The following is a 26,950-nucleotide window of genomic DNA, read 5'->3' on the forward strand; positions in this document are numbered from 1 at the left end:
TTTCAGTGGGTCTATTCTAAGCACAATTAAGTCTGGATGCAGCCCATTTTTCTTTCTGTTGCAGCAGTTTTATTTTGGCATCTTTGCGGAATGGCTTTTGTCTTTCTTGCTGTAAAACTGCCTCTTGAGTCCCTGTTCAAAATGGTGGCCCAGGTGTGTTCATAGATAAATATATCAGGATGTTGGGAAGTGAATTAACAGGATGTTCTGTTTAAAAACAAACCCCAAACCACTGACACATCCTAAAAGTTCCCGGAAGGTCATAACTGTCAACATAGGTCTTTATGACTCATCTATGCTAGGGCGACTCTGAAATGATACCTGCAACCAGTAATCTTAATCTTTTTCATGTGTTTTGTAGGACAAAAACAAGCTAATGGATGCCTTGAAACATGCCTCTAACATGCTTGGCGAGCTGCGGACTTCCATGTTGTCTCCAAAGAGCTATTATGAGCTCTGTATCCTCTTGAGTCAGGCTGGCGGGAGAACTAGGATGAACCTTGCTGCTAGGTGATCCTATAGGAACGTAGGAAGCTTCCTTATACTGAGTCAGACCATTGGCCCATGTAGCCCAGTATTGTCAGCACTGACCGGCAGCAGCTCTCGAGGGTTTCAGGCAGGATTCTTTCCTCGCCATACCTGGAGAAGCCGGGGATTGAGCCTGGGACCGTCTGCCCGCAAAGCATGTGCTCTATCACACTGAGCTACAGCCCCTGCCTTATAGTTCATGGGTGGGGAACCTCAGGCCTGTCGGCCTACATCTGTCCTTCCTGGGGTCCCAATCGAGCCCTCTGGGTTTCCCCAGAGGCCTACAACTATCTATCCTCTGACTGCCACTCATTTGGTGGTTTTCCAGCTTTTGCATGTCCTCTTCCCCATTCTGAAAGATTGAAATGCTTCTCCCAAGGCTTAATTACCGGCAGTAAGAGCTTTAAGCTGGGATTTTGGCCCCGCCTCATTTTGCCTTTGGCCCCGCCCACCATTGGAATGCTGCCCCCAAGAATTTTTCAGAAACGGAGTTCAGCCCTTGGGGTTAAAGAGTTTCCTACTCCTGTTACAGTTCAAGGGTGCGCAGGGCTCAGACCCCACCTCTGTCATATAACCAGCTTCTTAGCCAATTGTCTCTGAGCCCCATCATTTTTTCTTCTGTAAAAGGGATGCTGGAGGAAAAAAACGGTGGCTTCAAGAGTGTGGGGGTGGCTTTTTTGGAGCGCAGACCCCATTTCTGCCTTTCATTTGGGTTCTTGGGCAAGTCTTTTCTTTGAGTCCCACCAGTTTGCCTGCTGGGAAATGCCTGTTTTGTGACAGGCCATGCCCACCATGGCAGCCATCTTGTGAGTGCGCCCACGGCACTCTGAAAATTTCAAATTTTATTTATTTATTATTAAATTTATTAACTGCCCAGCTGGCTGGTCACCCAGCCACTCTGGGCGATGTACAGCGTAGCAGGAGCAGTCGGGCAGCGTACATTACCGCACTGCTTGTACACGATAAGCCAGACTTCTGGAGGAACTCTGTGGCTTTTTGTGGCATGCAAACCCAGTCTGCGTCTTTTGCGTCAGTCTCTGGTTTGTGAGTCCTGGAGGCTCAGTAAAAATCACAGGTCTTGCAAGCCTGAACGCCTGCTTTAAAGTCATGCCAGCAGTGCACAGTAGCTTTGCATGCTGTGGTATCCAAGCTGTAAAGGGGATGATGGGTAACGGAATGAGCAGGCACATGTACACACGGGTCAGGAAGTTTTTGGAAATGTAGCACTCACTCTCCTGCCTCTTGTACTGGGTGCTGTCAGCTCAGTGTACAAAATTATGTATGGTGTGAGAAAGTGGCTAAGGAGACATTTTTCTTCCCTTCTTAGAATACTAGAACCTGGGACCATCTCATGAAGCCGACTGGTGGGAGATTCAGGACAGATAAAAGGAAGGGCTTCTTCACGCAGTGCATAAACTATGGAATTCGCTACCACAGGATGTAGTGGTGGCCACCCGTTTGGATGGCTTTAAAGGGGGGTTAGAGAAATTCCTGGAGGAGAAGGCTATTGGTGGCTACTAGTCCTGAGGGCTCTGTGCTTCCTCCAGTATCAGAGGCAGTATGCCTGTGTGCACCAGTTGGTGTGGAACATGAGCGGGATGGTGCTGTTGCACCCCTGTCCTAATTGGGGGCTTCCCATAGGCATCTAGTTGGCCGCTGCGTGAGCAGAATGCTGGACGGGGCAGATGTTCACAGAGCCACCACCCCAAAGTTGGATCTCGCACATGCTTCCCCCCTCCACTCCTTTCAAAGCTCTCTGTTGACATCTATCAGCAGGCCTGATTTCAAAGTCTGCCATTCTCCCTCTCGCCTAGCTATCTCTGCTTGCAGCCTTAATCTTTCCGCCCTCTGAAATGTCGACTCTAGTCTCTTGCTGTTTGCATCAGCTACTTTAGATTCTGAGTTCTTCTAGGCTATTGATTTCCTCCTGGTACTGCTGGGCGATAACGCACACGTACACACGCAAGATGCCTGCATTGCACCCGGCTTAATCCTTAATCGCAAGGAAAAAGACATGGCAATTTCTGACGAGCTGCAGTACCTGGAGGTGTATCTGACGGACGAATTTGCCAAGGGAAGGAAAGTGGCAGATCTCTATGAACTGGTTCAGTATGCTGGAAACATTATCCCGCGGCTGTAAGTAAATAGGAATGTTGTGTGAAATTTTCTTCAGTTATGGAACTGTTAATCTACATCAGGGGGAGGCAACCTGTGCCTTCCAGACATTTTGGTCGACAGCTCCCATAAGCCCCAACCAGCAAGTCCAGTGATCAGGAATGATGGGAGCTGTAGTCTGGAGGGCATCAGGTCACCTACCCCGATCTGTGTTTTCAAATTGCACTAGTTTTTCATAAAATCTTAACGTTTGCTGTTGTAGATTTCTTTATGTTCTGTTTTGATAGGGAGGCTTTCGTTTGAGCAGTTTGAAGTAAGCCTCAGTGATCTCAGTAAATGACTCCTGAGTAAACATGGAGATGATTGGATTTCATTTTAGTGGAGGTGAAGGAATATAGTACCTGTTGGTTTCTATAGAGCAGGAGAGGGCAGAAGATAGATTGGAATCTACTGGTAGATCTCTGAGTGATCTGCAGTAGATGGCAACAGTTTCTGACTCTCAGTAGCAAGTGTAAAGTTTAAAGGAAAAACTCTGCCATGACTGGTCTTGTGCAAATTGCTTATTTCTTAGTCTAGGTGTTCCTTATTTTTATTTATTTATTTCATTTCTATACCGCCCAATAGTTGAAACTCTCTGGGTGGTTCACAAAAATCTGTAAAATGGGGTTATTAATTGGTTGCTGTTGAACAAGTGTGTGTACTGGCCATGTTTGAGAGTTTTGTGTAACAGTCCCTGATCTATAGCAAGTCAATGTAGGTGTGTAATAGGGATGCTGGAGAAATTCAAGATGGACTAAAATGATATGGGAGTTCTAAGAATCCAACCCGTGGATTCTCCTGCGGACCGACCTCCTCAGGCCGCGCAGAGTCTGTGGACTTTCAGATCTTTTTTCTATTTTCCCAAAATTTGGGGTTCTAGTAAAGATCCCACAAGCCTGAAGTCTGTCTATAGAGGACACAGGGCAATGAGGTGGTAAGCATTACTAGAACACACCGAGTTCTAGAGCCTGTTGACATAGGACTTCCCTATTCCTTCCTAATCCCTTTCCTTGTGTCTCGTGACATTTTAGCTTGTGACCTTGAGGGCAGGGACTGTCTGACAGCTGACTTTGTTAGCCACTCTGGGAGTCCTTTGATTGAAGAGCGGGATAGAAATGCTTTGAATGAATACATTCAAAGCATTTCTATCCCTCTCTTCAGTGGGATGGAGAGCCAGTGTGGTGTAGCGGTTGGACTGGGAGCTGGGAGATCCGGGTTCTAGTCCCAACTTGGCCATGGAAGCTCACTGGGTGACTTTGGGCCAATCACAGACTCTCAGTCCAACCTACCACACAAGGTTGTTGTTGTGAGGATAAAATGGAGAGGAAGAGGATAATGTAATCCGCCTTAGGTTCCTTGCAAGAGGATAAAAGTCAGGATATCAATGCAATAAATAAATAAATTTTAAAAACCATTCTTCCCCCTACCGCAATCAGTGTTTCCTGGTCACTGAGCACGCTCTTTTCTCAGTGGGCTGATCTTGAGTTCCCCACTTTGGCTTTTTGGTACTTCCGCAAACTTTGGGGTTCCCTAAGCATGGCAACATATCTCCTGCTTGTGCTTGGGTGCTGCTGTTTTGGTTACAGAAGCATTGGCACTCACAGTCTAAACACTGGAAATAATGGAAAAGGTGTGTCACCTTTTTTTTTTTTTACGTGAGCATCCTTCATGCTGTCTCGATCTCTTCTCAGCTATTTGCTAATAACCGTTGGGGTTGTCTACGTGAAGTCCTTCCCTCAGTCCAGGAAGGATATCTTAAAAGACCTGGTGGAAATGTGCCGTGGGGTCCAACATCCCCTGAGGGGCCTGTTTCTTCGCAACTACCTCCTTCAGTGCACGCGGAACATCTTACCTGATGATGGAGAGCAGACGGAGTAAGGCGCCCGATGGGGCAAAAGCAGAGCTTTCAGCAGTATGATGCACACATTTGGGTGTAGGCATTGGAGGAAAGCAGCCTTGTCCCTGGGCATGGTCCGAAGGCATGGGATGCAGCAACCTTGCTGAAGCTAAGCAGGTCTAGGTCTGGTCAGTGCCTGGAAGGGCGACTCCCTGGGAGACCCATGTACACTTACGCATTTAATAGATTTATGTACCATGCACCATATTTACAAATTTCTCTTAAGTGGTTCACAAGAAAATGAAATGCATTAAAATACATTGTGACATACGTTAAAATGCAGTTAAAATATATAATGATTGCTATAACAATTTATGTAAAATGTTAGCTCCAAGGAGCTGCTTGGGGGCCGTGTTCCCCTCAGTTAGTGGGTTTGTCGTGCCTCCCTGGCAAAGATGAAATGCCCTATTTAGAATCGCTATACCTAAATATAGGAATATTGGCGGGGTTTAGTATTCTCCCCTCCAAACTATTAGAAGGCAGATTCAGTAAAACTCTAATGAATAACAGATGCTGCCCCTGCAACAACGTTGAGGTGGAGTCCATCTTGCATGTTCTATTTCATTGCAGCTATTATCAAGAGGCCAGAAAAGACCTAATATATCCTCTCACACAGTTTTTCCCTGACTGCTCCTTATGATTATTTTACTCCAGGGTAGCATGTGGCTAAATTTCTGGACCTGGTTATCCTCATTAGACCTCTTAGGATTGTTTGATTACGCTCCTCATGGAGGCAAATTTACTGTTCAGTTCTTTGCTGATTTTGTATCTCTATCTTACTAATATGTATTTATTAATATGTGTATATTTCATATGTTATACTAATGGTCCAATGACTGTAAATAAAAGTCGATTGATATAAAGCATTAATTAAAACATTAAAACTAATAGAACACCATCGTTACAAGCAAACTGAGCAGCACGCTCACTCAGGGAAAGCCTGGATAAAGAAATGGGTCTTTAGTTGGCACCTAAAGCATGTGACAGTTGGTGCCTCCCACATACCAAGGGGAAGCTGATTCTGTAAGGTGGGTGCCACCACAGAGAAGGCCATTTTCCAGGTTGCTGGAAGCTGCAGTCTGCAGGTCATGGTAGAACCAGCAAAGCCTCCACCGATGATCTTAATGATCACATAGGTGTGTGTTGGGGAAGGCGATCTGCCAGGTAACCTTGTCCCAAGCTGTTCAGGGCTTTCTGTGCCAACAGCAAGACCTTGTATTTGGCTCGGTAGCTAATAGGCAGCTGGTGTGGTTGCTTCAACAGCAATGTAATATGTGCATGGTCAGGCACTGCACTCAGCATCCTGGCTGCTGCATTCTGCACTAGCTACAGCTTCTGGACCCAGCATGAGGATAGCTCTACATAAAAGGCGTTATAGTAATCCAGACCTGAGGTTACCAATGCATGGACTATACTATAGTGGTTTGGAGGAGGTCCAAGTGCATGTTTCTGTTGTGCAGCTTTCTCCCTAATCCAGCATCGGCCACTAAATTAGGGCTGCAGAATCTTTGACCCAGGGGCCAAATCTGGCCCGCTGGAGTTCCCTAAAAGGCCATGCCTATTTCCCTGGCCTCACCCCTTGTCCACCAATCACCCGTCATTTGGTGGTTTCCAGGCTTTTGTGCAATTTTTCTAAAAGGTTGAAAGGCTTAGTGACTCAAAGTAAGAACTTTAAGATAAAATATGCTGACATTTTTGGCCCTGACCTTTTTGCATTTGGCCCCACTACTGGAATGTGGCTACTGAGAGCTTCTCCAAAATGGAATTCGGCCCTCTGGCTGAAAGGCTTAATCCCCAGCAGCTGCTAAATCCAGCCAGGGATTCTTCAAGCTGCAAAGCAGCTTGGCTGTTGTCGGGAGCTGCCCCTTTTCAGCATGTAACTCCTTTGCTGAACAGCACTGGCTGCCTATTTGCTACCAGGCCAGCTTTAAGGTTTTAATACTAGTGTACAAAACCCTAAACAACTTGGAACCAGGATACCTGAGAGAACGCCTTCTCCCTTAACCAGTCACTGAGGTCATTGGAAGGCTTGCTTCTGGTGGTTCCACATGGACCTATGGCCTGACTGGAGTCCACCAGGAGAAGAGCCTTCTGTGTGGTGGCTCCCTTTCTTTGTAACTCTCTGCCCCTGGAGGTCAGGCAGGCACCAACACTGTGTTGTTTCTGGCATCTCCTGAAAACAGCACTCTTCCAAGAGACATTCCTTAACTGACCAGCCACGGTTTCTATTGGCATTCTGTTTTTAAAAAAGCTTAATTTTAATATGTTATTTTAATCTTTTTATTCTTTTACTATTTTGTCTTTTATGTTCACTGCTCCGAAATCTGTTTTAGATATGGAGTGGTATACAAATACTGTAAATAAATAAATAAGCTTCACCCAAAGAGAAATATTTTAATCAGCATCCCTCTTCATGGTCCAGAGCAGATGCTCTGGTTTGTTTCAAATGGGCCTGATCCACATCCTGAAAATGGCCCCCTTGCAGTCTTTGTGTACGTAAGAAGCCAGTGTTTGTTGACTTGCAGTGAAGAAACCACTGGGGACATCAGTGACTCCATGGACTTTGTGCTGCTGAACTTTGCTGAGATGAATAAGCTCTGGGTGCGAATGCAGCATCAGGGCCACAGTCGAGACCGCGAGAAGAGGGAACGTGAGAGGCAGGAGCTGAGGATCCTGGTGGGGACCAACTTGGTGCGTCTCAGTCAGCTGGAGGGCGTCAACGTGGAGAGATACAAGCAGGTGAGATGGTGTCTCGATTCGACTTCCTTCTGTATTTGCCAAACAAAGCAGCCGGTTCCAGCTTGTTGTAGCCATAGAAAATAATTTACATGGTTTCCTCCCCTACAGTTTAGGTCAGGGTGGGGAACCTTGGATCTGGCGGCCAAATCCGTCCCTCAAGAGTTCCCCAGGTCACCACACCCTTTTCTCCTGGCCCCATCCCCTTTCCCACAAACACCAATCGTTTGTTGGTTTCCTGACATTTGTGCAGCTTTTCCCTCATTCTAAAAGGTTGAAATACTTAATTAAATGCTTAATTACTGGCAGTAAGAAGTTTAAACTACAATATGTTGGTATTGTTGGCATTTTGACCAGTGGAGGCTGGTGGCTCCGATGTCAGTGGGGTGACGAATCCACTCCGGGTGTCAATCAGAAGCAATCAGAGCTCTAAAGCAGCTGTTCGAGGTGTTCAAACCTTGGATAGCTCCTTTAGAGCTCTGACTGCTTCTGATTGAAACCTGGATTCACTGCCCCACTATCAGAGCCACCAACCTCCACTGATTTTGACCCCACCCGTTTTTACCTGTTGCCCTGCCCCTTTGCTTTTGCCCCGCCCACCACTGGAATGCAGCCCCTGAGAGGGTCTCTGAAATCGAATCCGGGCCTTGAGCTGAAAGACGTTCCCCACCTCTGGGTTAGGTGGAGAACAGTTTTCAGAGGCTCATGCAGATAAGGCTGCAAAGGCCGCAAGAGAGGAAAAATAATGCAGAGTTCTTTTCTCTTTCCAGATTGTCTTGACCGGCATATTGGAGCAAGTCGTGAACTGCAGGGATGCATTAGCTCAGGAATACCTCATGGAATGTATCATACAGGTAAGCTGCAGGGGAGCCTTGGTTAAGCTGTGTGGCAGTAAGGAGCTCCTTGCAGCTTGTGATACTTCCTTGAGACTCTCCGCTCTGAATCAGGCCCTGATCCTTGGGTTGAGCAAACCAGATGCAGTTAGGTGTAGTGATGGGCAAGTTCCCCTCAGTTTGGAATTGGCTTGTGATTGCTGATACTTCCTTGGCAAGCATTCAGGAGGGAAAATGTATCACTTGGATGAATTGTCTCCTGGCTTATAATACGGCAATGCACACTTGATGCTCTGACGGATTGTAATACCCAGCACCAGTCATGGCAGAGAACTTCGTGGAAATTCAGCTGTCACATCCCTTCCTCTTTCCCCACCCCAAACATATTGGTAAAATCCAGTGTAAGCCTTACTTAGAGTAGGCCTATTGAAACAAGTGAGACTTAAGTTTAATGGGTCTACTCTCAGGAGGGCTTATGTTGGATTTTATCCATTGGGAACAAGACACAACCATAACCATTTGGAGCACTTACTGCTGCTGTTAGGGCAAAAAGGGAGCTGCGAAAAGCGGGGGGAGAGCCTAGATCTTCCCTTTCTCGAGTAGCTGGAGACTCAGGGAAGTGTTGAATGGAAGCAGGACACCGGCAAGTGTCAGTTCAACCCTTAAAACGCAGAGCATCACCTTGCTAAGTGGGCGATACAGTCCCACTCTCCTTTTTTGTGCACTTCTCCCAGTCTTTCCCCCTTTTTCTGACCTGTCCCTGTCAATGGTGCACAACGTGTTCTCTATGCAGTCTCGTCTTGTCAATTTCTTTGTATGTTTCCTACTGCTCTTTGTTGAAAGAGCATAGCTGAAACATTCAAGGGCATCGACAAGGCAAGGCTATACCTATCGGACAGCCATGAGTGCGCGCTTCAGCACTCAGAAAAGCCGACAAAAATAATAATAAAAAATATTGCAAACACATTTGTGCTAATTTCTGGGGCTGAATTTTCTTTTTAAAAGCCGGGGAACAAAAAGGGGTTGCGACTGGATCAGGGTGGAGGACAGGATGGGCAGACAAGATGGGTTCTGCTGCAAAGGACACGAGGATACCAGCTGGAGGTCCAAGGGGGTAGAAAGGGGAGAACAACCCAAAGTGAGCCTGATTGTATGTCAGAGGCACCGTGGATTGTTCTGTGAACAATCCATGCTGCGCAGCTCATTCACAAGGAAGGTGGGTTGTCGTGTCGTGTTGTGTGAACAGGGCCAGTGAATCCGAACGCTTTCTGAGAAGTCAGGCAAGGAAACATTTGCTAATTGGAAAAGTGAACTCCTTCCTTCCATGATTCTGGAATCTGCTTGGTAATAATTTCCAAGCTGCCAACATTCCTTGGATGACTTAAAACTGGAACGTGGGACAGGCTGCCAGTACATCTTCTTTTGGAAGAGTTATTTGCAAAGCTGGATGGTTTGGGGCAAGTCTCTGTTTCTCCTCCAGGGTTCTCTTCCTATCCCTATATTGGGGAAGACAGTGATCTCAGTGAGTAAGAAGAAACAGGAGTGTAAGAAATGATAAAAAAAAAATTGGATTGGTCCTAGATCAAATTTTTAGCTAGGATAATTTGCCTCTCCATGATTTTCACTGCATAACAACTGTGAGTGTGTGTGTGTGTGTGTGCACGCGTGCGAGAGAGAGAGAGAGAATGTGTGTGTGAGAGAGGAGGGGGAAATGTCAGTTAAATCCACCCCCCCCCACTGACTTCCTTTTTCTGCCATGTCTAGGTCTTCCCAGATGAATTTCACCTCCAGACCTTGAATCCTTTTCTACGAGCGTGCGCGGAGTTACACCAAAACGTGAATGTGAAAAATATCATTATTGCATTAATCGACAGGTGTGTAATGAATGTCTCTGCAGGAACAAGAGGGAGGGGGAAATCTGTCGGCTCATCTAAAGAGGGGAAGGAAATCTGCATAGGCTTATTTTTTTTCCCTGTTACAAATGTCTCATAAGGATTTCTATGTCTGCCGTTATTCAGTTATCTTAAGCTGAAAACGTGCTTTTAATGCAATTCTCCCAAACGGAGAGCTTCAGCTATTGGGCGGTATATAAATAAATACATAAAAAACCATTGGTGGAGCTCCTATGATGTCACAGAATGCACATGAACCTTGTTGTTTGGAGAGAATGGAGGTGCTAAGCCGTGACATTTTAAACAGTGTAGCTTCTATGCAGGAAGAGAAAGACAAGTTTGAGTGGGACTACAAACTTCCTCTTTAGAGTTAGAAAAGGATCTGTGCTGTTGGCAAGAAGTAAGGAGGATTTGGGAGTTTTGCATGGAGAGATGAAGCAGGGATAGGCTGGCTAACGGGAGGGACTACATAAATAGGTAATGGGCTGACAAGAAGAGACCAGAGTAAAGGATGAGCAAAGGTTGCGGACACTGGAGTGAAAGTATGAAGGATGGAGAAATGCAAGTTGTGGGGAAAACATAGTATAACAGAAGGAGCTGTGTGCTGTTGACATGAAGGATGCAGATCAGGGGTGGATGCATTCCCCTTGAGTAGTCCCTTTGGGCCTTCTCTGTGGTGGCACCCACACTCTGGAAAAGCCTCCCTTGTGCAATTCAGAAGGCAGAAAATGTAACATCTTTTAAACGCCTCCTGAAAACACACCTTTTCACACAGACTTTTCCTGGGCTATAACAGCTGCTGGGTTTTACCTTGATTTTACATGGTGCTTTTAAACGTTTAAAAGTTTATATTACGTCTTGTTAAGTTGCATTTTATGGTTTTAATTGTGAACTGCCCAGAGAGCCTCGGCTATTGGGCAGTATAAACATGTAATAAAAAATGAAATAAATAAAATCTGTTGGGGGCCTCATGTCGGTGAAGCCAGAGGTAGTCAGGGCCAGAGCCAAAAGTGAGTGGGTCACCCCTTTTCTCTCCTCCTGCTTTCCCGCCCAGCGGGCTACCAGGGAAAGGACTGATCGCTTTTGCCAGGGGTCTGAATTGATTGCATGCAGAGGGCTTTTGAAATTAGGATGGGGGCCACATGTGGCCCGAGGGCCGTAGGTTGCTCACCCCGATGTAGACGTACAAGAAAGACCTGGAGGATGGCAGGCTAGGGTCCAAGGAGGCCATGAGACTGTTGTTTCTGAGCTGGCTGTGTGGACAGGATTGGCTATGTCCTTTTGGGAGAAAAGGCAGGTTTGGGGGCAGCTGAGGTGAGAAGCGAAAAGGTAGCTGGAAGGTAGAATTTCACATTGATTTGAACTAGCCAGCCGAGTGTTTCCTGCAGGTTTTTTTTTTTTTGGAACCCCTCCTGCTAGTTTTGGAGAGGTACAGTGAGAATTCTGTAGTTCCTCCTCCTTTATCCCCGATGCCTTCCTGTGATTTTTTCTCTCTTCTGGATGGCAATTTGTATTGGCAACTTTTGAAGAACCATTTGCATATGCTGTGTGATTACATAGGCATGTGTTTGTAAATGTAGTGCCTGTTTAAATAAATCTTCACAAAAATTTGATTTGTTAAACAGAGGAAAGATGTTTAGTGTGTGTGTGTGTGTGTGTGTGTGAGAGAGAGAGAGAGAGAGTGCGCACGAGCAATAAAATCAGCTTTCTGAAGTAAGCTTCCTGCCCTTTTCTTTGGGGATAGTTTTGAACTGAGGCTTATACTCTGAGTCATGAAGGTTTACATGGCCTTCAAAAGCCATTACATGATGTGGAGCAAGCAACCTTTGGTGGCTTTCTGTACTCTCGCCTGAGTCTCTTTCCCAGTTCTCCCTTAGAACATCCAGTCCTCCCTTCAGCATAACGTAGTGAGAGGTGTGGGTATAAAGAATCCATCTCTTTGTCTCTCTATAATTCTAGCGGTGCTGTGCGTATTAGGTGTTCCCCAGCTCATGCTTAAATGTGCAAGGAGCGCCCCTAGTGCCAAGAGAAGCCACGTACCCAATGGTGTCCCACCACTGATGGAAGGCTCCTTGATCCAGCAGGGTCTTCCATTAGCGGAATGGGAAAGAAGGGAATTTTCATTGATCCCTGTCCCACACTGTTCCAACAGGTCCCCCAGTCCCATGGAGCAGATTACAGGAGTGCCCGGGGGTGGGGGGTTTCAAGGGGAAGGGGAATTAGTGGAAATTGCCTTCCTCCCTGATCAGCTGATGGAAGCCTCTACAGAATAGAATCATAGGGTTGGAAGAGGCCTACAAGACCATCGAGTCCAACCCCCTGCTCAATGCAGGAAGCCTGATTCCCAGGCAGTCTCCCATCCAAGTACTAACCAAGGCTGACCCTGCTTAGCTTCTGAGATAAGACGAGATCAGGCACATCCAACCCTTTCCTCGTCAATCAAAGAGTCTTCCATCGGTGGAGGGACACCATTGGGTACAACCCTCTGGTGTTAACTTGTTCCATTTCTTGGCTTACGTCTGCAAGCGTTAAGGTTGCAGGTGGCTGAGGAAGATGGCCCCAGGGCATAGACTGATGGGACATGACGCAGCTGCCTCGCTGAAGCTAAGCAGGTCTGGGTCTGGTTGGTGTCTGGATGGGAGACCACCCGGCGATGGTATGTCCCCTTGAGTTCCATGATGGGAGACAGGCTGCTTACGAAGACTGGGAGGTATGTCCCACGGGAGGCCAGATTTTGCTTTGAGAGAATTGAGATGTCAAGGTTGCAGTTGTAAGTGTACCAACTCGTGGGAAGCGCTTCTGTAGGGCTTGCTTCTGAGTAATCCCCCTCAAGACGGGTCCGCCAGTCGCATTTTGCAAGATGTCCTTTCTCTGCTTTTAGGCTCGCGCTTTTTGCTCACCGAGAGGATGGACCAGGCATCCCTGCAGATATTAAGCTCTTTGACATTTTCTCCCAGCAGGTGGCTACCGTCATACAGGTAAGTTGAGCGTTTGGTCCCTTCCATCAGTGGTGCTAGAGGCCCAGACTTTGCCCAGGGATCCTTCGATGCAGTTGTTGGTGGGGTCTTTATCCCTGGGTCAGATAACCACCTGGTCAAAGACCTCAGTGTTGAATGGGTCTCCCCTCTGACTTTGCGCTGGGCTTCAGAGACACTTGGAAGCAGCAAGGGACTTGGCTGCCCATCTGTGCAATTTGAACTGTTGGTGCTTACCTTTTAAATCAGGGGTGCTGAGCCTCTTTCAGGCCAAGGGCAGAATTCCATTTTGGAGAAGCTTTCAGGATCTGCCTTCCAGTGGTGGGTGGGGCCAAAAGCAAAAGGGGAATGGCCCAAACCACCAAAAATCCCAGTGTGTTTTAGCTTATAGCACTCACTGCTGATAACTCAGCCTTGGGAGATGTGGCATTTCAACCTTTTAAAATGGGGGGGGGGCAGGGGGGTGCACAAAAGCCAGGACACCACAAAATGAGCGGTGGTTGGGGAGAAGGGGTAGGGCCAGGGGAAAGGGTATGGCCATCTGGGGAGCCCTTGGAGGCCCAATGTTGGAACCCAGGTAGACCTGAGCTCTACATCCCTGCTTTAAATCCGTATGTGGTCTCAGTACCGGAAAGAAAGCTGTCTCCCAAGCCAATCTGAGTGTATGTTAATAAAGCGATGCCCTTTGGTTGGGTGCTCCAACTGTTGGAGGAGCATTGCCTGGCCGTCGGGGACAGGTCCCTCTTGGCTGTGGCACCCCACGTTTGCAGTGGATTCTCTGTATATAAGTGCCAAGTGAGTTCCCTCTAGTATCTTTTCCGGGCCAGGGAAGGCCTTATTGTTTTCTCAGTCCTTTTAGAATGGTGGTTGATCTAGGGCTGAGGGTGATGGGAGCTGCGGTTCAGCACATTCAGATGGCCCCAGGTTGGGGAAGGCTGTGCTAGGGCAATACTTAAAATGGTGGTGAGGCTGAGCTGCTTGGTAACACAACCGTAGTGAAGTTAAGAAGGGCTGGGTCTGGACAGTGCCTACATGGGTGACTGCCTGGGGACCCCATGTGCATGGCCTTGAACTCTGTCATGGCAAAAAGGCAAAATATATGTAAGTATAAAAGGATGTCTGTCTGTCTGTTCATCAGTGCTGTAGTACCAAAACTGTGAAACCTAGCCACTTGAAACTTGGGGTACATACTAAGGTGACTCAAGGATGTGTACCTCAAGAGATATTTAGTTTTTTAAATGCTCGGGGCCTGCAGGAACACCTTCAGCCACTAGAGGCAGACATCCCTAACCACCACTTAGTTTCGCAGTTTGAAGTCAGGGGAGATTAGTTTCAGAGACAGAGTTACAGGACTGCCCCCTGATGTGGGGCGCCCCCCCTCAGGGGAATGGAGTGCACAGGCCCCTCCCTTAGGGGGCTGTAGGGGTGCGCCATGGCAGGGGCTGTGCTTAGGGGTGCCTGGCTTCACTCAGACTCGGTGGGCGTAGTGTGTCCAACTCTGACAGCTTCATACGTTTGCTCAAAGGCTTTGCTGTATCAGACCAAGGACTATTCCAACCCAAGGAAAACCAGGTTTGTTCGCTGGTATGTAATAAATAAAAGCATCCTTTCCGTTCCCCTGGAATACATACCCACGCTCCTCATCTGCTTCTGCGCTCTTTGAATTTCAGTCCAGGCAAGACATGCCTTCGGAGGACGTGGTGTCGCTGCAAGTTTCTCTCATCAACTTGGCCATGAAGTGCTATCCGGATCGTGTTGATTACGTTGACAAAGTGTTGGAGACGACGGTGGAGATCTTTAACAAGCTGAACCTGGAACAGTAAGTGAAGGCCAACTCTCCAAAGCAAACCAAGAGCTGCCTAACGCAGAGGCTGGCTAAATCAGTGTCTGATACTTTTATATAAAATGACTCAACTGGTAACAGTGAATTGCTGCTGCATGGTTAATATTTTTCTAGTTTACTGGCTTGCCTCATTAAGAGTTCTTGAGAACTTGAAAGCTTACACGCTATTCTGTGAACTTGCGTGGGCCTAATAAAGGTATTGTGCTACACGGATTTTGAACTTTTGCTTCTCTATTCCTTCCATGTATGCTCTGCTTCCCAAGTTGCTGACATTAAGCAAAAGGACCTATGTTTAAGATATTTGCTGTGTGCTGATCCCCCATTTTCGCCCGCTTATTTCTTTCTAGTATTGCTACGAGTAGCGCCGTTTCGAAGGAGCTAACGCGGCTCTTGAAGATCCCTCTTGATACCTACAACAATGTCCTTACTGTCTTGAAACTGAAACATTTCCACCCCCTCTTCGAGTACTTCGACTATGAGTCCAGGAAGAGCATGAGTTGTTATGTTCTTAGCAACGTGCTGGATTATAACACAGAAATAGTCTCGCAAGACCAGGTAGGAGAAAGCCACACCATCAAGTGAACTTTCTTAGTATCGAACGAAAAAAGACACCACCTCCAATTGGACATATTCAAGTGATGGATAGAATCCTTGAGCAGAAGGCAGTTCCATTTCTGCCAGGGGCTGCATATCTCCAATTTCCATAGATCCCCTCCCCAGCTACATCCCATGCCATTCTAGAGGGTCCCCTGACTTTCTCAGGGGTGGCTTTTTGGAAGGTGGAGTGGGGGAGATACCCCTGTCCCATGAATGGGTTTCTGTTTGTGGCTCTCTGATCCAAGTCAACATTTGTCTTTTGTTGTGGTGGTCTTTATGCTCTTCAGAGCCATAGATACCTTGAACTGAGCCCATGACCGTGCTCTTCGGCTTCTGCAGGTGGACGCCATCATGAACCTTGTCTCGACACTGATTCAGGACCAGCCCGATCAGCCAGCTGAAGATCCAGACCCTGAAGATTTTGCTGATGAACAAGGCCTTGTGGGCAGATTTATTCATCTCCTCCATTCAGACGATCCCAACCAACAGTACCTGGTATGGCTTTGAAGAGCTCCATGGTTGCATCTCTCAAGGGTGCCGCTGATTCTAGAGCAGAGGTCGAGAACCTCAGGCCTGTGGGTCAAATCCGGCCTTCCAGCGGTCCCAATCTGGCCCTCTGGGATTTCCCCGATAACTGCCCTTTTCCCCCGGCCGTCAATCATTTGGTGGTTTCCCGGCTTTTGTGCATTCCCCCCACCCCATTCTAAAAGGTTGAAACGCCTCTCCTAAGGCTTAGTGACTGGCAGTAAGGGCGTGAAGCTACAATAGACTGGAATATTTGGCCCCACCATCCCTTTTGCTTCTGCACTGCCCACCACTGGAATACGGCCCCGAGAGCCTCTCCAAAATGGAATACTAAGGGGACCCTAGGACTGTGCACCTCGGGGTAATTTTGTTTTTAAAACACACCCATTAATTAATTTTAATGTGTGCTTGTGGTTGAAGCCTGAAGTAACATCTTCAGCCATTGGGGCAGACTTCCCCAACCACTGTATAGCTATGCAGTCGATTAGGGATGTTGGAGGAATGTTAGAGGGTGGAGCTTGGCAGCTTTCATTGGCTCATCCCCTTGGACCTGGACTCGTCATCCACTAGCTGGCCCAACTTGGTCTGCAGCAAGTTGGGCCAGCTAGCAGATTTTCGCTGTTTTTGAATTTGCACAAATTGCACGAAGTATAGCAGCAAATTGTGCAAATGTGCGTGATTTGTGGCCGCAATTTATGCAAATTACGGCTGAGACCAAAAAAAACACCTGTGAAAAGTCACCGGAATTCGGGGAAAATGTGCGGCTCAGCTCACAGATGCAAGTCGAGTCGGGTGCGCTGCAGAAGTCAATTGAGCTCCACAGGGGCAGGATTTCCCGACAACAGACATCCGTACAGTCCGTGTGGCTCGAAACCACAGGAAATTAATGGGTGGGGGCCAGAGTTACATGCCTGCCCTTACCCTTTGATGTGGGAGAATGGAATGGACTATGGAATGGAAGACCCTTTCCTTCGGGGCCTATAGGGGTGGACCATGTCAGGGGTGGTTCCTAGGGGTGCCAGCGTGTATGCCTTCACTGAGACGGGTCGGGCTCCATGTGGCCAGCTCTGAGAGTCATGCAAGTTTGCTCATAAAATCAGGTCATTCCTTTTTCGTATGTCTGGATTGCCTGATCCATCACTGATGTTCATCATGTGATGGGTCTCTCCCTTTAGATTTTGAACACTGCCCGGAAACATTTTGGTGCGGGTGGAAACCAGCGCATCCGTTTCACGTTGCCGCCGCTGGTTTTCGCTGCCTACCAGCTTGCGTTTCGCTACAAGGAGAATTCTAAAGTGGTGAGTGAAAGAGCTTTGGCAGATATAGGATATGTTTCTGAGCAGAAAGGCACAAAACAGCAAGTCTATAAATGGCAGGGCATTTAAAGAAGAGGCCCGTTGTGGTGATCAAGGGTAAAATGCCCTAAACTTTCAGAAACGGAATACATTGGATGGAAAGACAGGAGCGATAGGCAAGGGCAAATCTGGCTCTGTTTAGTGCCTGGATGGACTGGCAACTGCGTCATCCTGAGTTCCATCTTGGAAGACAAGTGGGATGATAAGTATGATAAATATTTACAGCTTCAGTTTTTTTTAATGCTGGCTGCAGAATTCGGGTTCTTTTCACAGAATACAAAATTTTAAGTGGAGGGTTATCAACAGCCAGACCGACCAAGTTTGCTTCTTCTTTTGATTCAGCCTTTTTTTACTTTGACCTGTCTGACTTGTTGTTGTTGCTGTTCATTTGTGTTTTTAGGATGACAAATGGGAAAAGAAATGCCAGAAGATCTTCACGTTTGCACACCAGACGATCAGTGCTTTGATCAAAGCTGAGTTGGCAGAGCTTCCTCTGCGGCTGTTCCTCCAAGGGGCGTTGGCAGCGGGGGAAATCGGATTTGAAAACCATGAAACGGTGGCCTACGAGTTCATGTCCCAGGTAGGGGTTCGACAGATTTTTCCTTACTTAATTTTTTTTTTAATTGAACACATAAGCGACTGTCTAACACACTTAAGGTGTGACCCTATGCATGTTTAGACAGAAAAAGTCCTACAACTCTCAGCATCCCAGAATGCTGTGAGTTGTAGGACTTTTTCTGTCTAAATGTGCATAGGATTGCATCTTTAGATGTGCTTCAGCCCCTTGCTTTCAACTCTCTGTTGGACTGGGGCGTTGTCTGAATTACATTCCTATATTAGATGCTATGACTATATTTCTGGGGTCTCCAGTGTGGTGCTGGTGGGCACCAATGTGCCCACAGGCATCTGTCTTGGTGCCTGCCAGCCTTCCTGTCCTTCCTGATTTTTATTTTTCCTTAAGATTTTTTAAAATTAAAAACAAAACAAAACTGGGAGCATGATGCAAAGCAAAAATGCTGCCCTCATGTGCCATCTTTTATTTGCGTTCGGATGAGTGGTTTTGGAGCTCAGCCCCCACCTCTGCCTTGTATTTGGTTCATGGGCATTTTCTTTTAGTCTCACCACTTTGCCTTCTGGGAAGAGGGTGTTTTTTAGCCAGCCATGCCCACCACGGCAACCGTTTTAGGAATCGGCAAGCCCCCTGCCATGGCTGCCATTTTGTGAGAGCACCCACCTTAAAATTCCAAGTGTGCTAGCTCGATCAGAAAGGTTGGGGAACCCTGGAAATAATTGATTTTCGTCCTGTAACATTTAGTATTTTGAACAGAAGTGTGTGAGAAAAGCTCTAGTACAGCCTTTGCCCAACCTGGCACCCTCCAGATGTGCTGGACTTCCAATTCGCATCATCCCAACCAGTGCAGCCAGTTGTCAGGATTGATGGGTATTGTAATATGGCACATCTGGAGGACACCAGGTAGGGAAAGGCTGCTTTTGTATGCATGTTTGAACATGATGATAGGTAATATGGCACATAATATTGTAATATGGCGCATATTGTAATACTGTAATATCACACATAATATTGTAATATTGTAATATGGTGCATATTGTAATATGGCACATAATATTGTAATATGGCGCATACTGTAATATTGTAATATCACACATAATATTGTAATATTGTAATATGGCGCATATTGTAATATGGCACATAATATTGTAATATTGCGCATACCGTAATATTGTAATATGGCACATAATATTGTAATACTGTATTAGGATATATTGTAATATCACACATAATATTGTAATATGGCACGTCTCGAGGACTCCAGGTAGGGAAAGGCTGCTCTTGCATGCATGTTTGAACATGATAAGCTGGCTTCTCCTTAGTCAGGTCATCATTCCCATCAAATAGTATTGCTTACTCTTGAATGGCAACAGCGTGTCTGTTGGTTTTGTTCCCCCCCATGAGAGCATTTTAACCGGAGATGCCAGGAATTGAACTGGAGCCCTTTCGCATGCAAAGCATGTGCTTTTGGCTACCACTTTACTCTCAGACACCGCCCTTGGTGGCCGTTAGGCTGCCTGCCTCTCCTGGTTTTCATTTTTTTTTTTTTTAGATTTTAAAAAACTTAAAAAAAACAAACAAACATGACTGGGAGGCTGACACGCTACCAAGTGGTGAAGCACCTGCTTTTCGAGCCATCTTTATTTCCCAGAATGCCTCTGGGCCCCATGTGGCATTCTTTGTCCAAGAGACTTGTCTCGGAGCTTCACCTGCTTGCTTTCTGTGAAATGGGTGTTGTAGCCAAAAACTGTGTGTCCAGAAGAGTTGTTTTTTAGAGCTCAAGCCTTGTACTTTTGGCTCTTGGTCAAGTTACTTTTCTTTTAGCCTTCTGGGAAATGGGTGTTTTGTGACTGGCCACACCTATCTTGGCAGCTATTTTGTGAATGGGCAAGCCCTCCCTATGGTGGCCATTTTGGGAGAGCGCCCATGACACTCAAAATGCAAAATGTGCCCATTGCCCCACAAAAAGGTTAGAGCCCCCTCCCTACAAAGTCCCCACGGGCAAGGATATCTGATGGGAGAGGAAGACTCCAATTGGAAACTGCGGAAGCCACATAGTGGTCACTGCATGGCCTCATCCACCTGGGTAGTCCTCTCGAGAGACGTGGTTGCAAATGTTCTTTCCCTCGTTCAGAGATCTTGAGAGTAATTTAGCAGGAGCTTGGTTTTTAAAAATACATTTTGTTATGCAGAAAGGGGGAACGGAACCGTGCATTTAAAAAAAGTGGTCATTAAAATTACTGGCTTTCCTCCCTCCATCCCAATTTCCTCTTTCTCTCGTTTCGTTTCTGAATCAGGCATTCTCCCTGTATGAAGATGAAATCAGCGATTCAAAAGCGCAGCTGGCCGCAATCACCTTGATAATTGGGACGTTTGAGAGGATGAAATGCTTCGGCGAGGAGAACCATGAGCCCTTGCGGACTCAGTGCGCCCTGGCCGCCTCCAAGCTGCTGAAGAAGCCGGACCAGTGCCGAGCTGTCAGCACCTGTGCCCATCTCTTCTGGTCTGGCCGGAACACAGACAAGAATGGAGAAGAGGTCAGAAGGAGGGCCTGGGGGCTTCCTGGAGCCTGGGTCCTCCCTCAAATGGGTTGAGCTGCAGGAGCTGTGCATCCCCTCTCCCCCTGCCGCCGCCGCCAGCTGGGTATAGAGATGCAGCTCTCTTTTCTGTGATGAAAAAGTGTGCTGTGTTGCAGGAAGTGGTTGCAACTGAAATAAAAGGGGAAGGCAAGCTGCCTCCCTGCCAGGTATTTTGGACTCCGACTCTCATCAGCCCCAGCCAGCATGACCAAGGGTTGGGGATTATGGGAGTGGGGGATGAAAACATCTTGGAGGGCCCCAGGTTGCCTGACCCTGTATTAGAGAGTATAACAGCCTTCCCCATCCTCTGTCCTCCAGATGAGTTAGACTCCAACTCCGTCCTCCTCGTCCATCCTCTTCTTCATCATCATCCTGCTCCTCAGCCAAAAACAGGGATACTGGAGTGGCTTATAATCAGTCAGTAAAATTTAGCTGGCAGGCTTACAGTCTAAAAAGACACAGCACACAAGGAAAACGGGATGGGGAGGGAAAAGGGGGGGGGGAAAGTACATTTTCAGCAAGGCTGCTGCAATGGCCCTGCTTTGCCTCTCACCCCCCGGGTGGGGTGGGGTGGGGTAGCCCAAATGGAGCAGGCCCTGATGTCCCCTTGGCCTGCTCCTGGTTTCCCTCACTCCTTCTTTTTTCCCACAGGGATGTTGATATCTCTTAGCCCTGGGGGTGTCCAAATGGAGCAGGCTGTCGGCCATGCTGGCTGGGAATTATGGGAGTTTCAGTGTAACACCTCTGGAGGGGACCAGGCTAGGGAGGGCTGGAATATAAGATCTTTTCCACCGTGGCTGATGGAGTGGGGGTGGAGAAGAGAAGCTATAAGAGAAGCCCAGCTGGATCAGGCCATCTACCCCAGTATACTGCTTCCCACAGTGGCCAGCCACATGCCTGTGGGAAACCCGGCAATAGCCCTCCCTGGAAAGTGATATTTGCAGGTATAGTGCCTCCAAATCTGGAAGTCCCATTAGCAGTCATGGCTAGAATTATTATTACTATTACATTTCTATACTGCCCCATAGCCAAAGCTCTCTGGGCAGTTTACAGAAGTTAAAAAAGCCATTGAGAAGACCTTTTTTCCTCCATGAGTTTGTCTAATCCACCCTTTCCCAGTCTGGTGCCTTACAGCATTTCTGACCGCTGGCCATCCTGGCTAGGGCTGATGGAAGTTGGAGTCCCTGGAGAGCACCAGGTTGGGGAAACTTGGTTGAATCCCTTTTGTAGGAAGGGAGTTGGAGACGGGTTAAAACCATCTTTGCTGGTTGAAAATACTTCTGTCCTGCCTCTTACATTGCTTAGGCAAGGCTCACGGTGGCTTGTAGCCGCTGTAAAAGAGCAATATAATACCTAACATAAGAGAGCAGCGACGGGGGGACAGGACCCACAGTTTGGGTGATCATCCCTGATCAGCGAAACCAGAGCCTAGAAGTGCTTTCAGCCCAAAAGCTAAATTCCATTTCGAAGATGTTTTCCGTGGCTGCGTTCCAGGGCTGGGCGGGCTGAAAGGGGTGGGGCCAAATACCAGTGCATTTTAGCTTAAAGCTCTGACTGTCAGTAACAATGTTGTAGGAGATGCATTTCAAGCTTTTAGAATGGGGCGGGTGGTGGTGGTGGGGAAATGTCCCAAAGCTGGAAAACCACCAAATGCTCAGTGGTTGGGGGAGAGGGGCTGTGGCTGTCTGGGCAGCCCCAAAGGGATGGCTTTGGCCCTCTAGATGGGATGGCTTTGGCCCCTGGGCCTGAGGTTCTACATCCCTGAGCTAGACCCACGGGCTTGATGAAACAAGATCGCTCCTACACGGTGATGATGAGCCATCAGGGAGAGGGAAGGACAAAGCGCCAGGGAGTTCCAGAGTCTGCACTCTGCTGTGCAAAAGGGGTTCTCTCATGCTCTCACCAACTGAGCTTCTGATGGCAGTGGGACATGGGAAAGACCTGAGTGGGCAGGAGAGTGCATGCTGGGAAGAGGCGGTTATGCCAGGATCCCGCATAAACCTGTAGAACGATGCCTTTGCACTCCGTGTATTTCCGCCTGTTTTGTGTGGTCGTGGTGTTTTGCTTCAGGAGAGCATGAGTGATTCAAGGAGCAAGTTTATTGCTTCTTTTAATGCTACTTTATTATTAATAGTACTTATTCTTAGTTTTATAAAACTTCTATACTGCTTAATATAATATCTGTAAGTGGTTCACATTAAAGTAAGTGTGTGTGTGTGTGTGTGTGTGTGTGTGAGAAACTTGTAGAGTTTAGAAAGTTATCAACACTTTGATGGATTACATGCACCGTCTGACTTCGTGCATGCGAAGTGTTCATATTTGTCACATTCACCAACCTGGTGTCCTGTGTAGGACCACAGCTCTCCACATACCCCGGCCAGCATGACTAGTGGCCTTGAACTGTACCAATCCATTGAGCTGGACACATAGCCAGAGGCTGGTTTATGGGGTAGGGCGAAGCAGGCATGGGTCTTGGTAGACGTGTGTTGATATGGGGCGACTGACCAGTGTTCTTGTCTTTCTGTTCAGCTTCATGGAGGAAAAAGAGTCATGGAATGCTTGAAGAAGGCATTAAAGATAGCAAATCAGTGCATGGACCCTTCTCTCCAAGTTCAGCTCTTCATAGAGATTCTGAACAGATACATCTACTTTTATGAAAAGGAGAACGATGCGGTAAGTATAAAATCTGTTCTGTCTGTGTTTTGTGAATTGTCAGGTGCCTTTTGTTCTATCGTCTGTCCATCAATGGAATCAGATTTTTAAATTTGCACAAATTCATAATTGCTTAGGTGTGCATTTGCGCACATTTGCATGCACGTGAATGCAAATGCATTTTCACATTTCAGCTTATGGGGGAAATGTGCATTTTTGGCTGGGGTTTTTTATTTCGCGTTTTTTTCCTACGGACAGAATTAGCGCAAAATTTGGGAAAGTTGGAAAACATTCCGCAAGTCCGCGGACTCCATCCAACAGGGGAGAAACCAGTCTGCTGTGGAATCCACAGGTTGGATTCACAAAAATCCGAACTCATTTGGTTCCATTGCAGATTTCTCTGACATTCCTATGTACACCACAATGGCATTTGCATCTAGGGCTTTCAAATCAAGCATGTTGAACCTCTTTCTGCCCAAGGGCCAAATTCAATTTCAGGGAAGTTCTCGGGGCCACGTTCCAGTGGCGGGACCAAAATACGAAACATACCAGCGTGTTTTAGCTTAACGCTCTTACAGCTTTGAACTAAGCCTTAGGAGAGGCATTTCAACCTTTTAGAATGGGGGAAAAATCATGCCAAAGCTGGGAAACCACCCAATGATTGGCCGTCAGGGGAAAGGGGGTGGGGCCAGGAGGGGCGTGGTCACCTGGCAAACCTCGGAGGGCTAACTGGGCCTTGGGTTATGCACCTCTGGTCTGAATAAACGTTACACTCAAAACGTGTGATAAAAGCCTGACACCCCATTAATTCTCTGCAAAGCAGTGTCAGCAAGGGGTGAATTGGAGGAAATAGCGGGGAGGAGAGGGTTCCCTTCCTCCCACCTGCAGGATGCTGCTTTCCTTTCCAGGGGGTTATGTGCACTGCAGATGCTTACCTGGATCAGTGCATGGGAAATGTAGGTGGGATGCGGAGGGCAGGTTTGCAGGAAGCGAAACAAACCTTCCCACCTCCTGTTTAACCGCAAATTGCCCCCTCCTAAAGCTGTTTTGCTGTGAAGTTGTGGTATTACCTGTAGTAATAGTGGTGTTACATGTATTTGTGTGTAACATTTAATTAGTGCCTTAATGGTAATTTTGGAGACAAACTCTATCTTCACCGTGTAGTTCTGCCCTTGAGCACAGGTTGTTTCTCTCCACACATTTCTAGCGTGTTGGGGGGTTGCTAATCCCAATTGGGACCCTAGAATGGGGGGAAGGGAAGGGTGGCTTTAATCCTTTGCCTTGTCCCTGATCTGCATTTCTGATCCAGGTCGAGGTTCCTATGCCTGCACTTTGCATTGCAAAAAAAAGGTCCCATTCATTTCCAATGGGACCTTTCGGGGGAGGGGGCATTGCAAAGTGCAGCACCCCACCCTCTTGATCTGGATCGGGATCCCAGCTGGGGGAGGCAAAGGGATTAAAGCTACCCTCCCCTTCCCTCCATGCTAGGGACCCAATCTACATCAGGGGGCCAAAGGTGGCAATTTGAGAGTGGGATGGGGGAACCACTGCAGTTGAGGTCAAATGTAATTTGACCCTTAATCCCAAGCATTGCAACGAAAAATCAACAGCAGTAGTAGGCAAGCTGTATTTTGGAAATGTTACTGATTTCCTCATAGGCAAACTCCCTGGTACGGGTTAGGAATCACTACATTTTTCCAGTGGTTTGGTGTCCAGCTTAGTTGACTAAATTTAGGTGCCTAGGAAGCCGCCTTATGCGGAGTCAGACCATCCGTTCATCTAGCTCAGTATTGTCGACACTGACTGACAGCAGTGGCTCTCCAGGGTTTAAGACAAGGGTCTTTCCCAGCCCTACCTGGGTTTCCGCCTGGGACCTTCTCCGTGCAAAGCGCGTGTTCTGCTGTGTAGCTACGGCCCCTTTTGCAGTAATATTTGCATTTGTTGTTAATACGAAATAGAACCCTGGGGTCTGATAAGTGTCTGATTTCCTACCAACAGAGCCTTGTCCAGGCAGCAGACAACTATTTTAATGTCCCAGAGTACCTGATGTAGTGTCCCTTTGGGGCATTTTGAAAAACTTACATGGCCATCCCAACTGGGTGCTATCATTTTAATTCCCCACAGTGTCTCGGAGCAGCTCTACGCCAAAGGGATTGTGGGAAATTTAAATGGCCAACAGCCACCATCAAGCACAGGGCCTGGCAGGACAGATGTCAATGCTACAGGGCCCTTCACCAGTTCCGGGGCCCTGTCCCTTGACCCAAACAGTCCTGTCTTATGGGGCTTTTGGTCTAAGCCTGACCTTCTTCTTCATCTGCTTCTATAGGTGACAATTCAGGTTTTGAATCAGCTTATACAAAAAATCCGGGAAGACCTTCCCAGCCTTGAATCAACCGAGGAAACGGAGCAGATTAACAAACACTTTCACAACACACTGGAGCGCTTGCGCTTGAGGAGGGAATCGCCGGAGTCCGAGGGCCCCATCTACGAAGGGCTGGTCATTTGAAAGAAGGCCATTGTGCGCGCACGCTGTAATCTAATCTGTCATCTTTCCATTTGCAACACAGTACATGAGGCTTTTTTATGATGATGATGCTAGCGTTCATAGATCTGTGCCTTTTGGACGTGCCAAGTCAGGCTTATCTGTTCACCCTTCTTTCTGTGTGAGTGCGCAATGTGTTCGCTGCGCTTCTGAATCCTACCAAATTTTCCTACCGTTTGGACCAGCAGCTTGATAGATACCATCGGGACATTAGCATGACTGAAGCCATTCTTCTTTGAAATTCATGTGATGTGCAACTGTGTCTCTTTCCTCCTGCTCCCTTGCATTCTAATTTCTTTCTGTTGTGTCTCCTCATGGCCCCCTGCTGCCCCATGCCACCTCCAGCCCTTTAATGTCTAACCTGGCTTTCCATCTGCAAGTGTTATAGATGTGCGTGTTGGTTTTATTTTTACAGGGAAAAAGTCATTCTCTTGTATGTTGCATTCTGCTTCCTCAGTTTGTTTTTAACTCAAGGTTATTTCAGATTCCCCGCCCACCTACCTGAGAACCCCACCCACCTTAGAATATATTATTGCATGTTTTTGGAGTTGTAAAGCAACCTGCTCAAAAAAACCAAACAAAATGAAAATCCAGAAGCTATATTTTGCATATGGAAGCTCTGTGACACTCATTCAAGGGCCAGTACCGTGCACAGGGCATATTTATCCAGATGATTTTGTTTCCACATAGTATTAAGAAAAAAGCAAACCAAAACTAATAGATCGTGGTCTATATAGTAAATGTATAACCTGCATTACCGAGAAATTAGGGGGAAACACATTACACAGTTCTATTCTGTATCATGAGTTTGCACCAGTGAAACAATAAAGTTACTATTAACAATTCTGGCTCAGAATGTGTCCTGCTGCATTGAATGGCTGGCTATAGGTTCTTTCAAGTTGAATAGGGCATGGACAGGCAGTGTCCTATGGTGCTGCCCCAAGCGCAGCCCCCCAAATGTTTTGGACCACATCTCCCAGTATCCACGTTCATTGGCCATGCTCACTGGAGCTGATGGGAGTCCAGTCCATAAGATCTAGAGCATTGGGGATGTCTGGCCAAGACCAACAAAGGATCTTCTTTGGCTTCAGCCTTCCCCTCAACCTGCATCCCTCCAGATGTTGTCAGCCTGGAACTCACATCAGCACTAGCCTGTATGGCCAATAGTCTGGGGTGGTGGTGGAGGAAGTGGAGGAGGAGGCGGGTACCAGGTTAGGGAAGATTGGTGTGCCATCTGTGGGCAAAATCCACAGAATGCAGAGGTGCAGAGT

General features: G+C 47.2%; 1 protein-coding gene across 1 annotated transcript in view; it reads left to right on the forward strand.

Moving 5' to 3' along the window:
• Positions 1–26,533, forward strand: part of VPS35 (VPS35 retromer complex component) — a 34,967-nt gene extending 8,434 nt beyond the window's left edge. The window contains exons 3-17 of the mRNA XM_084813024.1: positions 362–458; positions 2,541–2,664; positions 4,374–4,556; positions 7,105–7,318; positions 8,086–8,169; positions 9,913–10,022; positions 12,922–13,018; positions 14,686–14,834; positions 15,206–15,413; positions 15,795–15,950; positions 17,156–17,278; positions 17,736–17,915; positions 20,204–20,443; positions 23,015–23,158; positions 25,464–26,533. Of these exons, the coding sequence (XP_084669150.1) occupies positions 362–458; positions 2,541–2,664; positions 4,374–4,556; positions 7,105–7,318; positions 8,086–8,169; positions 9,913–10,022; positions 12,922–13,018; positions 14,686–14,834; positions 15,206–15,413; positions 15,795–15,950; positions 17,156–17,278; positions 17,736–17,915; positions 20,204–20,443; positions 23,015–23,158; positions 25,464–25,643 (2,289 nt within the window). The 3' untranslated portion in view covers positions 25,644–26,533. The remainder of the gene's footprint in view (positions 1–361; positions 459–2,540; positions 2,665–4,373; positions 4,557–7,104; positions 7,319–8,085; positions 8,170–9,912; positions 10,023–12,921; positions 13,019–14,685; positions 14,835–15,205; positions 15,414–15,794; positions 15,951–17,155; positions 17,279–17,735; positions 17,916–20,203; positions 20,444–23,014; positions 23,159–25,463) is intronic.
• Positions 26,534–26,950: the final 417 nt, after the last annotated feature.

The sequence above is a fragment of the Heloderma suspectum genome, chromosome 8 (assembly GCF_057233095.1).
Source record: "Heloderma suspectum isolate Gila_16-S chromosome 8, 16-S_ref, whole genome shotgun sequence".
NCBI lineage: Eukaryota > Metazoa > Chordata > Lepidosauria > Squamata > Helodermatidae > Heloderma > Heloderma suspectum.